This window comes from Colius striatus, chromosome 7 (assembly GCF_028858725.1).
Source record: "Colius striatus isolate bColStr4 chromosome 7, bColStr4.1.hap1, whole genome shotgun sequence".
Lineage (NCBI taxonomy): Eukaryota > Metazoa > Chordata > Aves > Coliiformes > Coliidae > Colius > Colius striatus.
This window is the reverse complement of record NC_084765.1, coordinates 12,238,029-12,256,332: the sequence shown is the minus strand read 5'-3', so window position 1 is coordinate 12,256,332 and position 18,304 is coordinate 12,238,029. Positions and strand designations below refer to the sequence as shown.

Genomic DNA, 18,304 nt, shown 5'->3' with positions numbered 1-18,304 from the left:
AGCTCCCAGGCTGTGAGGCACAGTGGGGGCTCCTAGTGAAGAAAACACTAGCCCTGCTGATAGAGAGTGGTACAATTACTGACATGGTTAAAAGAGGACAACTGTGTTGAGGGAGTCCAGAATGTGTTGAAATAAAAGCAAATGCTGGCTTTCAAAATTAAAAAAATAAAACCACTCCTAATAAAACAAAGTAAATATTCAATGGTGTCTTTATTTTTCTCTTCCTTTACTATGAATTAATTTTTGACGTAGGAATTCTTTGTAAATAACACAAGCACTGTAAACAGACACCAGTTGAACAACAAACCTGGTCTAAGTGTCTAGGATAAGATGCTCTTTTTTTTTTCAAACACACTCAAGATCCAACCTGATGACCCAAGAATACAGCTGCTCCATAGTGGTCACACATACATGTTGTTGAATAGATCATCTGCATGATTCAAATCAGCTGTTCAATACACTTCTATTATTTCCCAAGTCCCAGGGCTAGTCAGTGATTCATAGATTAGTTTGGGCTGGAAGGGATCACTAAGTTCCAAACCCCCTGCTGTGGGCAGGGACACCTTCCACTACAGCAGGCTGCTCCAAGCCCTGTCCAATCTGGCCTTGAACACTGCCAGGGATGAGGCAGCCACAATCTCTTTGGGCAACTTGTGCCACTGTCTTATCCCTCTACAGTTCCCTCAGCCTGACCTTGTGTGCTGTGTGCCCCAGCCCCTCACCACCTCAAAGGCCCTGGGCTGGACCATGCATCAGTGTCTCTGATGTCTCTGTCACCAGGGGAAGACAGAGAAGTCTAGATGCAGTCGCTAAAGTACCAAACAAGAAGATGAAAGCATTTTACTATTGTTTTGGTTTCTTGGTCGTTTCTTTTTAAATAAGGGGAGGGGATGGGTAAGAAGGGCTCACACCACCCCTGGCAATCAACACAGCTTGTTGATAGCAAGAGCTAGGACAGCCCAAAGAGAGGCTGAGCATCCCAGCTTCTGCCAGGTGTGGTGGCTGGGCTGGGCACACCTGGAACCTCCTCACTGATTTCTTATTTTTTTAATCCCTTGAGATTTTCTTAGTGCTCTTCTCTAACACAAACAATGGTCCAAGTCCTGCACTCAGGTTACAGTTTCACAAGACATTTCACCATGGCTATGACAAAGAACAGCTCTTATCGCTTCAGTCTGTCCCATGCTCTTCCTGGCACACAACATCTATGAGGCTACTGGTCCTGCAGCACAGAATTGGCTGGGAAATGACTCTGGCTTGGGGTAGCATAAAAATTTTGAGGATTGTAGTGACAAGTTTGTTGGGCTTACAGCAGCAATGACACAGTTCAGAAACAGCCATGAATGTGACTGTGGTCTGTTCTGCTGATCAGCTGACATCAGCAAAAGAGAGAAGACATGCTTTCTCCTCCAGCTTCTTGGTAATCTCATAAACAGATATGGATGTGGTAACTGGTGGCACACAAGCAGATGTTTCCCAGGAGGTCAAAAGAGACGTTCAGTAAATTCTGAGATGACAAAGGGCAAAACCAATTGCTCTTTCTTCAGCATCAGAAAGAATCTCAAATATCTGAACTGAATAATCTGCTCCAAGATATCAGTCTCCAAAAAGCAAAGCACTGTTGGCAAGGCAGGAGTAAGCCATGATAAGACTGTGAAAGAAGGCATTAGCTTCCAGGCTGGGCAGATGATATGTCTGATTGTTACCATAAGAATGAAGTTGGTGTAGGGAGATGAACACAGAGAAGTCTTCACCGAGAACAAAAACCACACAGTTCATGACCTCTACCTTCAGCATCTAAAAACCATCCAGTATTGTCCCTATTACTCAAGTCCCTTCGTGTTGCGCTTCCTCAGTATGCCTGTCTCATCTGATTCACTGGCTTTTTGCTTTTTCAGTGCTGCATTTTCATTTTCAGACTCCACAGACAGGTCTTCTTGGGTTAACTCCTCTGCTTCACTGCAGCTCTCAGAGTGGAATCCAGCATTCTCTGCTATGACAGCAGGATCATCATTGTCGTAACAACAGCAGCATTCCTCAGTGCTTTGGCTGTGATGAAGGTCACTCTCCTCTACACTGATGCCAGCTGCTTCGTCCTTTTTCTGCATTAAATCATGACCACCCCTTCCCATGGTGAGATCAGGTAACAGGGCCTCATCGCACAGATGCTCCTCATCTTCCACGTCCCCCATCCTTTCTGCCAGTTCTTCTGCAGAGGGCTGGCTCAGGTCAGGGTAATCGACAAGGATTGTGTCCTGTTTGCGCTTGAAGCAATCGGAATCATCATAGACAGGGTAGGTCTCTTCTGGATAACCTTAGGAATAAAGTGATAGGCAGACTGAAGTGTTACCAGCATTTAAAAGTAGTACTGACTTCACTGATGGATGCACAAGTTTGTTAGAACTGTTTGTTTTTAGCATTGCCAGTCTAAGTGTCATCTACTTAATGCCATCTATGTGTCCCACTATTAAACCCATGGCAAGAGTGCACAAAGCATGACTTCTTGGGAGATGATGAGCAAGCACTTACTTTTAGGGAGCCAGGATATAAACCCTGACTTTGGGAGTGAATATCTGAGCTTTGATGAAAGCTATGGGAGCTAACAGGTGAAAACTGCATGCCTCAAATCTTTAAATACATCCATTTTTTGTTTGTTTCTGCCTACAGATTGACTGATTTGGGTTTTGAAGACTTTTGCTATAAACAGCATCATTTATAAAGTTGAAAAAACAGGTATGTCAATGGCCTGGTGCATTTCACTTCAGAAAAATGCATCATGAACTTGAGTGAAGAAAAGAGAGCTCGAGGCCACTGTTTATGCTTTATGTTTCACATCACTTTTGTAAGCTTCTTAAAGAGCAGGAATTAAGTCTGCATTTAAAATTGTGGTATTGAGCAGCTCAGCTGGGACACCTTGAAAATACATTTATGTAACAAGTAAACACCAAGGAATGGCAAATACATTAAAATAAAGACTTTTTAAAAGACAAGACTTCCTGGTGCTGACTTTTACAACAGCAGAGCAAATAAAGAATGACTAATCAAAATTAAAAACTGTGAGTTATCCAAAATGTGTTGATTTCCAAGGGTATTATGATTTTTGTATGAAATCTGGCCCAGCAGAGAAAAGTAAAGATATAAGCCTACAGCAGCCAAGACCCAGGAGCAGATGGAGCATCCGTGAATATTCATTCATATGCTACTTTTGGCAGCAGGTAGTGTAGCGTTTACACTACAAGAAATGCTGGATGCCTCAACATCTATTTTCTTTATATTGCAATTGGGAAAACAAACCACTTCTTGCAAAGTTTTGACTTCTGAATACGGAGGATTGAAGTTAACAAAAAATTCTGAAAGGATCTGGGACTATAAGTAACCCTGATTACATTTTTCTCATCAGGGTAACGGTAAGAAAGGCTCTTGCTTACCTTCCCAGTCCTCCATGTAAGGAGCTTCTTCAGCTTCCTTCTCTGGAGAGATGCCATCTATGAATTTTCCTTCTTTCATAACTCTAGTGATTTCTCGGAGCTGCTGAAGTAACCTTTTTTCCTGGTCCGTTGTGACATTTTGAGTCCTGCTAGAAAATATTAGACACCAGAATTCAGTCCATTATGAAGAGTTTGAACCCAACTGTTTGGTCTGTCCCAACTGCACAGAAAACCTGGCTGCAGTATGATCACTGTTCAACATCTGCATGTGATCTGAATGTCAGCTCAGGATAAAAGGTTATTCACCTAGTTTGCAGGTTATGCCTGCAAACTAAAACAGGTACAGGAGGGCAGCTACAGCCCATGTGAGAGCAAGACCAAAGTGACACACAAGCAACAGTTATAGCACAAAAGACACTACAGAAATGCTGGCCTTTGAAAGTGTTATGTGAGAATTAGAGGATCATGCCTTGTTTCAAGCATTGTAAGAAAATGTAATTCAGAACCTAAGCTACATTTAAAACAACTTGTGGGCCTGATCAAAATGTCTCACACAGATATTAGTCTCAAGAGTCTCATAATCCCTAATTACGACCATTAAAAGCATTAAATTGGCAAGGTCTTATTTTGAAATGTCAGTTGGACAGATCATCATGTCATTATAGAGTCCACAATGCTGCCTGGAAGGGAGGTGGGGAGAAGCTGGAAGGAAGATTTTAAATTAAAAGAAGGTGTTACATTTAACTTTAATTTGCCCTTTAGAATCAGAGTGAGGGAGGACTGAGATTTTTATCAGATTAAAACCAAACTATAATTGTGACTGCTTCTGCACTGCTGATTGCAGTAATTACTACCACTTAGGTAATACAATTATTCTCTTGTAACAAAAGTATTTCCAGCAGATAAGATCATGTAGTTATCAAATGTTATTTTCTCTGGAAAAAAAATTCAGCCTCCTAAAAATCTTACAGACAAAACACAAGTATCAGGGGGCTAGTGATCTGAGCTCTACCAACTAACTCAGTAGATCAGAATAAGACAGACACAAACTCTACTTCAGGGTGAAAATGGTTCTGACTTGTGCTTGTTTCATCTCGAGTTTCAAGTTGTTGTTGAGCAGGTGTTTGATCTGGGTGTAAGTGCCAGTTCAAGCCTCTCAGGGGACTGATGCACTTCTCTGTGTCTCTCTGGAACCTCGCTGTGTTTTAGGCAGGATCTACTGTCCCTGCTCAGGGAGAGTGGCCCTCGGCATGAGCAGAATACTGAACTGTAGGCTGTATCAGAGGTCAGGCAGATGATCTCTGGTGATCTCCACAGCATCAGATAGACAGATAATCTCCAAGATTAGATAGCTGCTCAGTGAATCTTAGGGGTGAGATAGGAAAAGGGAGCTGCAAATAGATTAATGGGGTTGGATTTAAGTGATTAGTACCTACCTAAACCTTGTTTCAGTTACGTGAGTCCTCAGAAACTTGCAGTGTCCATCTTCAGTTTTGCCTCTTGCTGTTGCAACAACAGCAGCACTTCAAGAGGTATTTTGTGCTGCTCCACATTTACTGGGATGGTGGTGACATGGTAGTTACTCCACTAAAGGCAGCAGAGTCATGCTGGTTTAAAGCCAAAGAGATTAGCATCACAGTGCTGGTTTGTGTGATGGAGGTCAGGAGCAGGCTCTGGGTCATTCCCAGTCATCCCTGTCTGACAGAGATCAGGAGGCCAAACAGCTTTTCTCTGCACTTCCCGAGGGGCACTCTGCCCCACACCTTGAAAAGCTGAATTGACGCCAGTGCTTCACAGAGGTTGCACCAAGTCCCCTCAAGTTGCTGTGGCAGTTGGTTCCACAGAACAAGAGAAGGTGTGAGATGGTACCTCCTCAAAAGCCTGAATTATGCAGATATAGAATCTGAGGTGTGAATTAAGAGGAAGAGGTTTCATTAGCTAGCTGCCTTTGACAGAAGTTGTAATAGAACTGCCAAACTAACCCTCCTTTTCTAGACAACTGTATGCAATTTGAATATATATCACCTGGATAAAGACAGAGGCACAAGGGGAGATATGCCAGCTCAGATAATAGGATCAATCCATGCAGCTGCATCATTGTGCCATTTCATAAAGAAAAATTCCTAATATGCTAGAGAGCCTCATTAGAAAGCACCACCGTCCTATTGCAACACAAGGTCTCTCTATTTTGGAGCACTCCTCCTCCAGATACCTGGCTTAAGAGACAAATTTCCCTGCAGAGAAGGAGAAACCAAAGCTCATGCACTATTTCTACTTCATTTAAGGCCTCTAGGAAGACTTACTGTAGGATGCTAGCAACATATAAGACATTTGGCTGCCTGTGTATGGGAGATTTACCAGGGTAAAATGCACTTATGAATACTACGAGGACAACAGATGCAAAGGTTTACGGTGTAACAAAAGGTCATTAGTTTTGCTCTCTGTGTTTGTAGCTCCAACACAGCTATTACTTTTCATAGCAGCAATGTTTACATTTTGTAGAGTCCCAAAGTGCTCACTAACAGGTAAAGGTTTCTTATTCTTACACTGAGATCAGAACATTTCCCAAAGAGCTATCGTGACTGCACTGAAAATCTAACATGGTACCTCAGACATGTCAACTAGTCTTTTTCACTTCATGACCTTAAAATAATCACTATTAAAATGCTGCTATAGCCTAAAAATGGCACTCTACAGAGTGCCTGTCTTTCACACTCTGTGTCGTGTCTCTTTCCCCCACACCATTTGCTCGGTTTATGATACAAAGGTTAAGTTTTTCCAATCAACAGCCTGGTAAACACAACTTTAAAAACAGGTAATTGAGCTGCATTATTTCTACCTCTTACCTAATTACCAGAAATCAAGGTTGTTTTTTTTTTTCACAAGACAGTATTGTACAATACTCCCAGCCACAAAAATATTTACAAGGATTTTTTTAATCTAAAGTGCTTTCAAAATACCAAATTTTACAAGCAGGAGTGAAAAGAATATGAGTGAGAGATCTGTGAGAATAAGTAGGGAAACCTTTCATACCTAGTCTATCACTGCCCCACCACTGAAGACTCTGCAAAAAGCCTGGGGAAAAAGGCAATATGCATGCTTTTAATGAAGAAAGCCCTACACAAGCATCAATCAAGTCTTTATTTCTGAATCATCAAATTCCCAGCAAAGCTGTTCATCTCTGCTGAGAGGTACTGGACTATAAAGGTCTACATTTACAGACTGGAGATATTGAGGTCCCCTTAGTGATAGGATGGGATGCTAGATTTTCTCAGAGCTGTGAATCATTACATCCGTAAGTACTATGTACTACCCATTCACATGTGTGCAATAACAATTACCTTTGTCCATCTCAGTTTAGGTTGGGTTATGGTGTTGAGGACCTAGCCAGGTAATTCCTTCTTCCTCTTGCTTTCTTTACCTTCCTTCTAGTCCTTGCTAATACATGTTAGGCCTTAATAAAAGTATCTCTACTTGTAATTCTTGAGAATTTTGCATTTCTGCAAGAGGGTTTCTGTCCTTGAGGCAGCAGCAATTCCAGCTGGCATGCTGGATTGGAAGGAGGTCTCCTTGGTTGGTTTAGAGGTCTTCAAGCCCCATTAAAAAAAGTCCTAAAAAAATCCAAGTTTCTGCCTGCCTACTTTTTACAATACAGGGCTGGATAATACTGGTCATTCCATCTGAGAAAAACAGCTCACAGTATTCAGGTCTCCCAGCCTCCACTCACTCAAGTGCTTTTGAAAGAAAAATAAATGAGCAGGACAAGCCATGGCAAGAAAACAAAACGTCCACGTCCACTTTGTACAGAAGAAAGCAGAACACAGAACAAAAACCACACTGCATAGTATATATCACTCCTTTGAAACAGGATTTCTTGCTATGGTACAGCATTATCTGAGAACAAGCCGTCCTTGCAAACTCATTCATATTTCAAAACCAATGGGGTTTTTTGAAGACAATATACAAAATTAGAATGTCCTTGGATTCTAAGAATTTTCACCAGAAGGAGAAAGCCAAGATGTATCCTGGAGCAGCTCAGTCTGGAGAAGAATGCTCCTGAGGTACAGTGAGAGGACACTCAGGCACACGCTCAGACCTCAGCGCTACTAGGCTGTGTTATGGCGTTACATCGGATTTTGTGACAATGCAAGTGCCATCCTTTGGTTTGGTTACTAACACTACACTTGACAGGCTGGGAGTCACTTTTCAGTATCTAGTATAAGGGGCCAGGGTCTCACCTGGGGCTTTCCAGCATTGGTTTCAATTTGATACCAGTCATTTCCTTCTTGGACTTTTCTGTTGTAAGGATCTCTGTTTAACTGCGTATTAATAAATGGAGCTTCCAGTTATTTCTGCTCTCTTCCTTTTTTATTTAAATCTATCAACACCTAGACTGAATAAACCCAACATTGTACTCTGTGCTCTAATTATACTTTCTAACCATACCTTTTATTTTAAGACATTCATCCAGTATTATTGAACTTAATGAGTATCCCAGTGTAGATTAAGAAAGCGTCAAGTCTGGGTGTATTTGAAAAACAGCCATTTGCTCCATCTAGAGGTGCTTTTCCCCTTCTCTTTAAAGAGGCTACATACAAAATTATTTGATTCAGATTTTGATGCCTTCAGATCCACATATATATATAGTTTGGTTGAACAAAGGCAGGAAGTTGTACTAAATAGTGGCTCTGAGCCAATAACACAGAGTGGAACACGTACTGGATCAGACCCTAAACCCATTTTCTCAGTAAAAAAAATACCCTACCCTGAGAGTTGGCACAATACCTGGGAAGTTCACAAATCTATTTCTGGCAGCTTAAAGGTATGTGTAGAGCATTGCTCTAGCTCTCCAAAACAGAGATGAGTAAAGGTCAAAAGAGCATCCTTCTGTTTCACTGACTAAACCAGGGCAGCCCAGGGGCTGTCCTGCTGGAACCTGGCCTAACACAAGCAAGGCTGGAGTTAAAGCACCAGAGCACCTCATCTCAGTGACCGAGTGCAGCTGCAATCCAGGGCACGGAGCAACAGGAGCAACACTCCACCCTCAAAGAGAACCCAGTCTGAAGCATAAATGAACACAGTGTGCAAGTTCAGGACAGAATTGTTCCCACAGAATGGGTTAACACCGGCATTGCCTGATCCAGGCAAAGCTAACATGCCTTAGAGCCTGAACAGCTTTTCTTCTTCTGCTTGCAAATGCCACCTTAATATTCATGGGATTTAAATTTTCAAACACTGCAGTTACACATTGTCCTACTGATGTGCTGTTACACTCCTTATGCAAAACATAGACTTGTTTCCAGTGCTTCTTCATGATGTAAAATAGTGATATCAGATTTACAGCAAACATTAATAAACATAATAAATATTTAAACCCCGATTTTATGACTCTTTTTGTTTATAGTTACAAGCAAATGTATGGATTTACTGGTTACAGCATGGAACTAAATTATAGAATCAGATTATTATCCAATTCTGCCCTTAAAGAAACATTTTATGGATATTCTAACAGGCATTTACATAGATTATAGCAGCATTTCTATTTAGAAAAATCATCCATAGAACTGGAAAATAACATAAAACAAACGGGTCTCTTAGGAATCACTCAGAACACTATTTTGGTCACATAAGACAGGTTGTTTTCTGTACTTGAAATGCAGATGGTTTACTTTCTGTTTACACATACCTGTGATTATCTCCCAAATAATGCACTGTACAAAGAGGAAGGGTAGGGATAGTTGCTTTTCTGTTTAAGGAAAATTCAGTTGGAAGAAATTATTTTAAATACAGATGCTGAAAACAGGAAAACTGCAGAAAAAAGAGTGTGATGTGTAAAATCAAATTTCTACATTTTGAAACAGTAATAAAAATGCTATTTTAATATATCCAATGCAAGAAAGTTTAAGTTCTAATCAGAGCAGAACCTCTCCTTAAAATGCTGTCATTTGAAACATACCTGTCACAGTTAGGTCCCACTCTGTTGATTAATTTTTCCATAGCTTCTTCTGTCTCTCTCAGTTTTTCTTGGAGTTGAGTGAGCTCATAGTCAGCTGTAAAACAAACAAAATCCTAAGATTTGTCGGTAGGAGCTTTGAAAATGTATCCCTGTCCCATTATCACAGGTAACATATGCTGTACCAAACCAAGTGAGGAAATTGAAATGTGCAGCTTAAAGAGTTCTACCTACTTTTCCTGATATAAGAAGGCGAAGACTGTTGGCAAAGGTGTCATGGTTTTGTGAGGAGCTGCTTTTGCTTGGTACTGGGCAGGAGGCTGCAGCGCAGGCCTCATAAAGAGTTCTCGGACTTTCCCCTGGCTCTGAGGTTCAGACCCACCTCTGGCCTGGCTGGGCCAATCTGGCACCTCTGCCAGCACTAGTTAAGGACAGGAATTTGAGATACGTGAAGGAGATAGAAGGGAAGGGCAAGATGGAGGCAACCACATGAACTCTGCGGCCAGGAAAAGACAGAAGGAGCAATGTCAGACCAGAGACATTCTTGTAGCCCATGACAAAAAGCAGAGATCCCATGACAGAGGGGGTGAGAGCTGGAGACTCCATGTCAGAGGGAGAAAGCAGTTCAGACCCCAACCTGGAGAATTGCAGAGCCCCGTGACAGCGGCTGGTGCAGGGCTGCCCGGTGTGTGAGAGACCTTGAGCTGGAGCAAGGGAGGGCTGGCGAGGAGCACTTCTCCTCAGGAGTGTGATAAGCAGCAAGAGACATCAGGAAAGGACTGATTGCACCCCCCATTCCCTGCCCAAGGTACTGCTTACAGGGGGAAGAGGTAATGACACTGGGCTCAGAGCTCTGAGGCTGGAAGAGAGGAGAAGTGGGGGAAAAGTAATTAAGTCCTCCCTGTCCTTAAAGAGTTTCAGGGTCTTTTGTCGCTGGATGGGCCTAAACCATGACAAAATGTAACAGGACATACAGAAAACACCTTTTTTCAAAGGCTCCAGAGCAATCTCCCAATAAGCAGGGTGAGTGGGATGTTGTAAATGCCCTGGAGATTAAAGTTACAGAAAACAGAATACCTTTGAAATTTTTTCCCCCCTAAGGGGAAAAGGGAAGGGAAATTGGCAAAGAGAAAGTAAGTTCCTCCCTCCAAGTCACTATGGAAGTGGTGACTCAGTCTCCAGGTTCCTAGTCCAGTGACTTATCTCTTGCTTTGCCACAGCTTGCCATGAATGTTTTAGGGATACAAATTAAGAGCTCTAGAAAAAAGCAGAATAATTTTCACCACTAGTTCTTTGGGCATCAAGTGTTTAACTTCTTGCAAAGTTAGTCTCTCTCAACAAGAATAAACGAAAAAAACCCACAAACAGTTACCATTGCTAATAAATTGCACAAAATTGCCAGGCTCGACACAGTACAAGTGCACTGAAAATACAATCTATAGCCCTGAGCACATTAGGTATTCCTAATACAGGCATTAATGTCAAGATAATTACAGCTATGTTAACAGAATTACCTTCCTGCTAGCACTTTCTATAAAGACATAAGTACTTTTCTTTCCTATTACAATTTAGCCAGCTAAACACAACACATTTAAATATTGTTATGGTAGCTACTCATCCAATCTTCAATAGTAAGCTTAATAATTTATCTGATAAATATCTAAAAATAGTTGAGTCTATCCCACCGATGTTGAGGTAAAATGAAAATAACATTTCAGTATATTTGCTTTCAATAAAGAAAACTCCTGAAAACCTAGAGCACTGCAAAAAGGGAAGGCAAAAAGTAGGGAAGTGCTTGGTGATGGCTAAGAATTCATAAATTCAAAGAAATGAAGCTAGCTTTTAATAATCTCTCCATATACTATTACTAGACTACTACGGATTATAGAATAATTACAGATGGACATCCTATTATCCTTTTATAATCATCAGCTACATAGCTCTTCAGCAAATCCATACAGTTAATTCAGTGAATCTCATGAAAAGCCATTGCTTCCAGGGGGATCTTGGGATCAGGCCACTTCCACAGAGTCTTATTAGCTGAATGAGATTAAAAGGTGTCAGGGCAGTAATTCACTTTAACTCTTGCTCATTCCAACACAGAAGCTTCTGGCTTGTCCTTTATAGGGAGAGGAAGACCAGCTTTACAGCACGCCCAGAACTTGAAGAACCTGGTTGGACTCTACAGAGTCAACAGCTACACAGATATAACTCAGAAGTCTTACTCACTGATTTTCCTCTTCATGTTCCCAGGTGTAGCAGTCGGGCATTTCCGCTCTGCAGCAGTATTTTTCCCCTTGGAAGCTAGCTGATAAGTGAAAAAAGAAGACTCTTCCATGAGTAACCACCATAGCAATATATGTCCCAAAGGCAACAGAAAAAAACCACTGAAAACTAAAATATTCTGGAAAGTAACCACAGAAAAGCATGTCCCAGCAAAAAGCCAGCTGAAAGCTCCCGAAAGAGACTTGAAACAAATGATATTTTTTGATGATGTGATTAGTGAAAGTGTAACACATCAAAAATGACCTCTTCAGTTTAGAACATTTATCTGTTTCATTCTTCTAGTGTGTATAGAAGAAAACACATTGGGCAATTATTGTGAAACAAAGGACAGGTTCTGAAGGAATGACAGGTGTCTCTCATTGTCCCTCTTGCAATGCTTTCTGACATTCCTTACCGGCTTTATACCTTCAGCAAATATACTGGCTGCCTCCATAAAGAAGCTGCAGGCTATCTATTTTGTTCACCTTCTCTGTGTTTGATCAGTACACCTAATTCACCTTGCTCTTGCCTCTGTCTTTTGAGAGCTGGCTCAACTGTTCAGACACTGCTGAGTCTGGATTCAGCCCCCACTCAAAGGAAAAAGTATTTCCACAAGTCCAATCCTCTCTTCTCCCACACAGCTGACTGTCATCACCTACATGCAGTCATATTTGTTGTTTATCAAAAAGCTATGAGAAGTTGAAATCACGCATAAAACGCTTGAGGGGAATTTGGGCTGTACTTTTTTAAACTGGCTTTCAACCAGTTCCTCAGCTGGCGTAGTTCCAGTGTGGCAAACATACCCTCACAAACTCCCATTCTCCAACAACATGATGCTGTTGTTACAGAAGGTATGAGGATACTCTCTCTCTCCCACTTTTAATGCATAACACAACACATGACTATCTGTGTATTCAAAATTAATCTAACATTGTTCTACACAAAAACATTTTCCAGGGGGGTTAAAAAAACCCTTAGAAAAGTCGTAAGAGGTCAGAAACCAATACAGGGTTACAGCAACCCATCCCTGCATTCTTACCTACAGCCTTTCCAATAGCAAAAACCATAACATACATCCATCCTTTGACCAGTCAAAGCTCCAGCACGAGCTTTTTTTCTTCTTCTGAGAAAGTCAGAAATGGAACCAGGTACAGAAATGGGGCTATCAACTCTGTTTTCAGGGTTTTTTTCAGTTGTTACTTCGGTTAATCTTGGTCTTACCTTAAATAAAATGTAGAGGATATATAAGAAGATGCCAAATCCATATATAGGAATAATCTGCCCCACGAGACCTCTTCCAGTTCCACCAGCACTTCCACCACCACCTCCACCTGCCTTGGCTTTGGCAACTGCTTCAGCAAGGTGAGACCTCGGAAAATGAGGGGCAGCTCGGCTGTCAGGAGTGGGCTGGTAATGCATCCTTGGTGGAAAGCGACCAAGCTTCCCTGAAAAAAAACACACAAGGATTATTTTTCTTCTATTACTTTTCACCCTCTGACATGGAGCCTAAAATTGGAAGTCTGTGAACTCAATCCTCTGTTATGTTCTGTGTGCAGTGCTAGGGCTTAAGTATGTACAAATGGTCTCTTGATTTTAAGAAGAGGAAAAGCTGCCAGGGCAATTAACAAAATGTGGATTTTAACAGGCATAGACTTGTCCAAAGACCCTGTGAATCAGTGTTCCTACTGGGAAGAAAGCTTGAACTCTTACTTTTGGTTCTCTCCTCAAACCCCAACAACGCATCTGTTTTCTGTTGTGAGCCTAATCTTTCAATATTATGCAAAGACATGTTGCTGTATAAACCACCACCCATCAAATATCCTGATACACGACTGCAGTATTTGCCAAGTATAAATTTTGGGCTATTGCCATAAGAAATAGTATTTTACCTGACTTTACCAAATGAGTCATGAAAGATGAAGAAAAGTGCCAGCATCTCAAATTGTTCTCCTTAAAATTTGTTAAGTAAAGCAAAGTTAAGAGAGGACACTGAATATAGCTTTGGACATATTATCTTTGGCATTTTAGAGGGGAAAATACGGTTTCTAGCCTTGAGAGAGGCAGAGAAAATTTAAAACAAGAAAGGGGAGTGAGCATAAATGGACGCACGGATGCTAGAGTAAGACTGCAAAGAGCCTAAAATTGGTGCTGCAGAAAATTTCATCCAACTGAAAGGCACTAGAATCTCAACAAAATTAAGCTCATGCATTGTCCTATTTTTTTTGCTGCCATCAGTTCAAAAATTTTGCCATGAAATTCACTATTTTACTCCTCTGTGTACTGGACATCCTGCTTTTTATCTCCATATCCAGCTTGGGCTTGCACCTGCACTCCCTTCCACTGACTGGGGCAGAACTGAGCTCAGCTACTCCACCAGCCAGCCTGGCAGTGGCAAGTATTGGATGGAAGCATCAGAGACAGGGCACCAGAGATGCCAGGCCAGGCTGCAGCTCATTCCCGTGTCAGCTGCAGAACTCTCCCTCCTTGGCACACTCAGCAGGAAAGTCAGGCAGCCAGGATACTGCTCAGTGCCTGCCTGCACTTGCATGAAGGAAATGAAAAATAGATTTGAAATAGCACTGAAAATAACTAACTTTAACTCTCTGAATATCCAGTTGCAAATACTTTTATGAGAAAATTTGGTTAAATTAACATTTGGTCTTGTTACAAAACCATCATAGGCAGCTAACTTCCTGAGTACAAAAAAATGTAGTAAATATGTATTAGCAGGTCTACTGTGAAACCCACATTTTTCTTGTACGTGATGGTTTGTGTTCTTTGAGTGCTGTAGGCTTCAGTGGAACTGCCCAGGTGTACCACCACTGACCAAAACCACTCTCAGATTTGCTCAAGTTTAACTTTGAGGAAGCTGTTATCATACACTTTAATTCTAGTGAACTATTCAAAGTTCATGATGTAAAAGCATAGCATCTTATTTACAAGAAAGTCCCATAGCTCCAGCAGGAATGCCTTGTAGCAGTAGCTCACTGTGGAAACAAGTGTGCTGTTGTCTAGAGAGCAGTATCACTGAGGTGGGGATGAAACCGCAGGGTAGATAAACTTTTGTAAATGTCTTGTACTTGTGCAAATATTCTTTCTTAAAAAAAATATGAAGAAAGTAGAAAATAAGTGAAAAAGGTGAAACTGTATTTAAAAGGAATAGCTTTTAAAATTATCTACAAGGCCTTGATTATGCTTTAAAAGGTTCAGTTCAATTATAAATAATTGGACACAGACTAGTCATTTTGTTATCAAAATCATTTTGAAGGGGAACTTCACGGCTCCTCGTTATACATCTTCCCTGACAATTTTCAAACTTTCATAATTATTTCCTTATTTAAAAAGAAAATATTATTTTCCATAATTTTTTATTCTGAAAAACAATACTATAGAGAAAACTGATAGCACAGGCAACCTAAAAGCGACATATGCCCCAAGATGTCAAACACGCAGTATGTCAGTGGAAACCCACAATGATTTGGATGGCACTGTCACCTGAACAAGATACTTTGTACCATCAAAAAACCCATCCCCCTCCCCCAGCACACATCCCTGTAGGTAATGTGACTGGATTCCCTATTTCCAGGGATGGAAAAAAACACTTTTAAATTGGGACAGCATACTCTCAACATGCATGACCATATGCCTATTGTCATGGAGCTCTAAGGTTTTTCTTAAAATACTAACTTAAAAGCTTTGCACAGACTTAAAAGTACTTTTTAAGCTACTAGGAGCTATTTTTTTTCCTCTAATATCAAATTTGAACACTTATCCATGAAGTAAACCAGAAATGTGACACATTCACACAAAGTTCTTTAAGTTTTTTCATATACATGAAATTATTACTGTGAAAAAGAACAACTTTCCTGTCTGAAAGCCATTATTAACCTCTATCATGTTATGCTCACCATTTGCCTTGAAAAGACCCTTGCAAATGGCTTCATTAGGGATAGTGCCATTCCCATGCTTAACTCATGCTTTGATAAAGAGCCTTTTGGTAGCACAGAGTTTTAACAAATGGTAGTAAACTTTAAGAATGTTTTATTCAGAAGCATTTTGCCCCCACACTACAATAAGCACTTTATTAACTTCAAGAATGACACGATTAGTTCAAGACTCTCAAACTTCTGTCAGGTAACTGCAGTGATCAGTTCACTGAAGAGGACAACTAATGACAGAGATATGAATTGAGCTGTTCAATCAAGATTTATTCTTTCAATAAAAAAATAACTTCAGGTGAAATAAAGTTTGGTCTACAGGGCAGGTGTAATGAAATTCTTGCTATCAAATTGAATACACAGACTATAAATTCTCATGTGAAACGGATCAGCTGAGGTGAGGCATTACATCCTCAGCCAAAGGCAGGTGCTGGGGCGCAGCAGAGGAGCCTGCGGGACCTCTATGCCAGGCACACGCTGCCTCCAGCTGGATTGTGCTCTCCTGCAGGGTGATGGAAAGAGTATTTACACTAGATATTAATGATAGAAAGAGTATCTATGGTACCTATTTTAGGCATTTAACTGTGGCTGTGATTAGTCAGCTTATGACAGCACTGCTTAAAGCAGGCTGTGCTAGTAGAACAGGTATGAGCATCATTCATCAGACATGTCACTGAAAATAATTTGGGGGAATGTTTTTTGTTAGGGGTTTTTTTAAAGCTAATTTTTCTGTCAGATCAATTCAATCCAGTCCATCATGCAGCCAAAGAAAGAAGCACCATAACATTAACTGACAACTGCCTAAGACTACAGTGCTGTGGGAAAATGGTTTGTCACACTCTGACATCTGGTATCACTGCAGGATCAGTTGGGAGATGCACACAGGCAGAAGTTAATAGACAGAAAAATACAACCTCCCGAAATACCTGCTCCCATCCCTGCTTCAGGCAAGTGCCTCTGGAGTCCCCATTGAACATCTGTGCTGGCTGCTGCAGCCAGCATCCCACCCTCACAGCACTGCTCTTGTTCTGCTACCAAAAAATCAGCCGACAGTCAGGTTTTCAGTGATAAATAGATTCTGAAGTGAACTTGTACATCTATAGTGATGAGCTTATATTCAACTTCTTAGAGATCAACAATACACATAGCAACCATGGAAAGGCAGCCACAGTATAGAAGTCATATGTTTGGGTTCAATGTAACGTTTTTTCAGCAGCAACTTCAACCTAAAAACCATTAAAAAATCTTTGTCAAATGAATTCAATGTCACTGAAGTGTACAGTCACGTTAAGAACCAGGCTGTTGGAAGGACACAACAGGTAAGTCACCAAAGAAGAGACCCTGTGGGATACCATCCATCACAACCTAATTTTCTGTACTTCCAGAAACCTCATCTCTGGCTTGCAGATAGCCCTGGGCAAAACTCTCTGTCAAGACCTGGGGCTATGACACTAGCTCCTTCTGTGCTTTTCGAGATAAACCTACAGTAAAACACAATGGGCATAAGAAGAATGGGAGATGCTTGTATGAACCATGCATGTGTGAACCCATTCCTCTAGAACTGGAGACATGCAGAGTAGGACAGAACTTGAAAGACTTTATGAACATGGACTGAATCTGGTGCAGGAAAGTAAACAATGAAAATGATTAAAATGAGCTTTTATTTCATATGAAACAACAAAAGCGTTCTGTACAGAAAATAACAAAACAATGACGCCTTTAAATAAAAAGTGATGTATCACAACAAAGAAAAAAACCCAAAGCAGTATGAGGATGCCTCTTTTCAGGATCTTTAGCATTTCGCCTACATAAACACATAAAATGAAATCTGGAAGACTTTATGCCATGTTTAAGGGAAACGGGCAGATCCCTGTGAGAATGGTGAATTCAATGTTTGACACTCCACACGTCACGCCGAAAGCCTGAGCGAGGCGGGTATCGCTCCCGGGAAGCACTAACCACGCCACGCTTCCACCCCGGGCGGCCGAGGGCCCTCCGCACCGTCCCCTGGTGGCAGCGGCACCCCGGGGCGCCAGCCCACCGGCCGGGCCCGCCGCTCACCCACCCTCACCACGGAGACGCCGCCGCGTTTTCACTCGGCCCCCGAACAGCAGCCGAAACACGGGCCCCGTCGCAGCGGGGCCGCGGGCGGGCGGGGCCGGGGACTGCCGGCAAGGAGCGGCCCGCCCCCGCCTCAGCGCAGCCTCTTACCCTCGGGCGGCGCGGGCGCTGCGAGCGGCGCAGCCCCGGGCTCTTGCCTCCCGCCGCCCCGAGACAGGAAGGTCCGCGGCAGGAGGAGGGAGACGCAGAGCACCAGGCACGACACCATGGCCACCCTGCAGCACGTCGAGTACGCCATAGCGACCCGGGGGCCCTTTCGCGGGCCCTTCTCGCCCCGCCAGGCTCTGCGCAAGCTCGGGCACCGCGCAGGCGCCGTGCGGCGGCCTAAAGGGGGGCGCGGGTGAGGGCGCGGCACCTGAGGGAGGGAGGAGGGCCGAGAGGGCGGGAAAGATGTGGAAACGGGTCGTGTAGGAAGCCGCGTCCTTATGGAAACGGCTTTGAAGCCCAGAAACGCGGGCGGAGGGGGCATTTGAATTCCGTGACCCTAATCCCGCCGTACATGTTTTGCGGACTCAGTGACCCCCCGTGGCTCTATCGCTGGAAACTTACCTGAGGAAAATTAAAATAAATATACATTACGCCTGTTTTTTTCCCTCACT

At 42.2% G+C, this 18,304-nt stretch overlaps 1 protein-coding gene across 2 annotated transcripts; it reads right to left on the bottom strand.

Annotated features, from left to right (window-relative positions):
- Nucleotides 1-219: 219 nt before the first annotated feature.
- On the bottom strand, nt 220-17,988 carry RIC3 (RIC3 acetylcholine receptor chaperone). Of its 2 annotated transcripts, none has more exons than XM_061999544.1 (6): nt 17,796-17,988; nt 12,868-13,091; nt 11,611-11,689; nt 9,385-9,478; nt 3,429-3,577; nt 220-2,314 (listed from the first exon to the last, which is right to left on the bottom strand). In XM_061999544.1, the coding sequence occupies exons 1-6, from the start codon at nt 17,941-17,943 to the stop codon at nt 1,824-1,826; spliced, it is 1,185 nt and encodes a 394-aa protein (XP_061855528.1). In that variant the 5' UTR covers nt 17,944-17,988; the 3' UTR covers nt 220-1,823. The 2 variants fall into 2 exon arrangements, with proteins under 2 accessions (XP_061855528.1, XP_061855529.1); XM_061999545.1 differs by having other exon boundaries at nt 3,429-3,574.
- Between the last annotated feature and the right edge of the window lie 316 nt (nt 17,989-18,304).

What these genes read in the sequence shown, in the direction of transcription:
- RIC3 (XM_061999544.1), bottom strand. Translation starts at nt 17,943, where the DNA reads ATGGCGTACTCGACGTGCTGCAGGGTGGCCATGGTGTCGTGCCTGGTG. An exon ending in GTGGGACCTAACTGTGACAG is followed by an intron (nt 3,578 to 9,384) that starts GTATGTTTCAAA and finishes AATATTTTCTAG; the next exon opens with CAGGACTCAAAATGTCACAA. An exon ending in TTACATGGAGGACTGGGAAG is followed by an intron (nt 2,315 to 3,428) that starts GTAAGCAAGAGC and finishes TTTATTCCTAAG; the next exon opens with GTTATCCAGAAGAGACCTAC.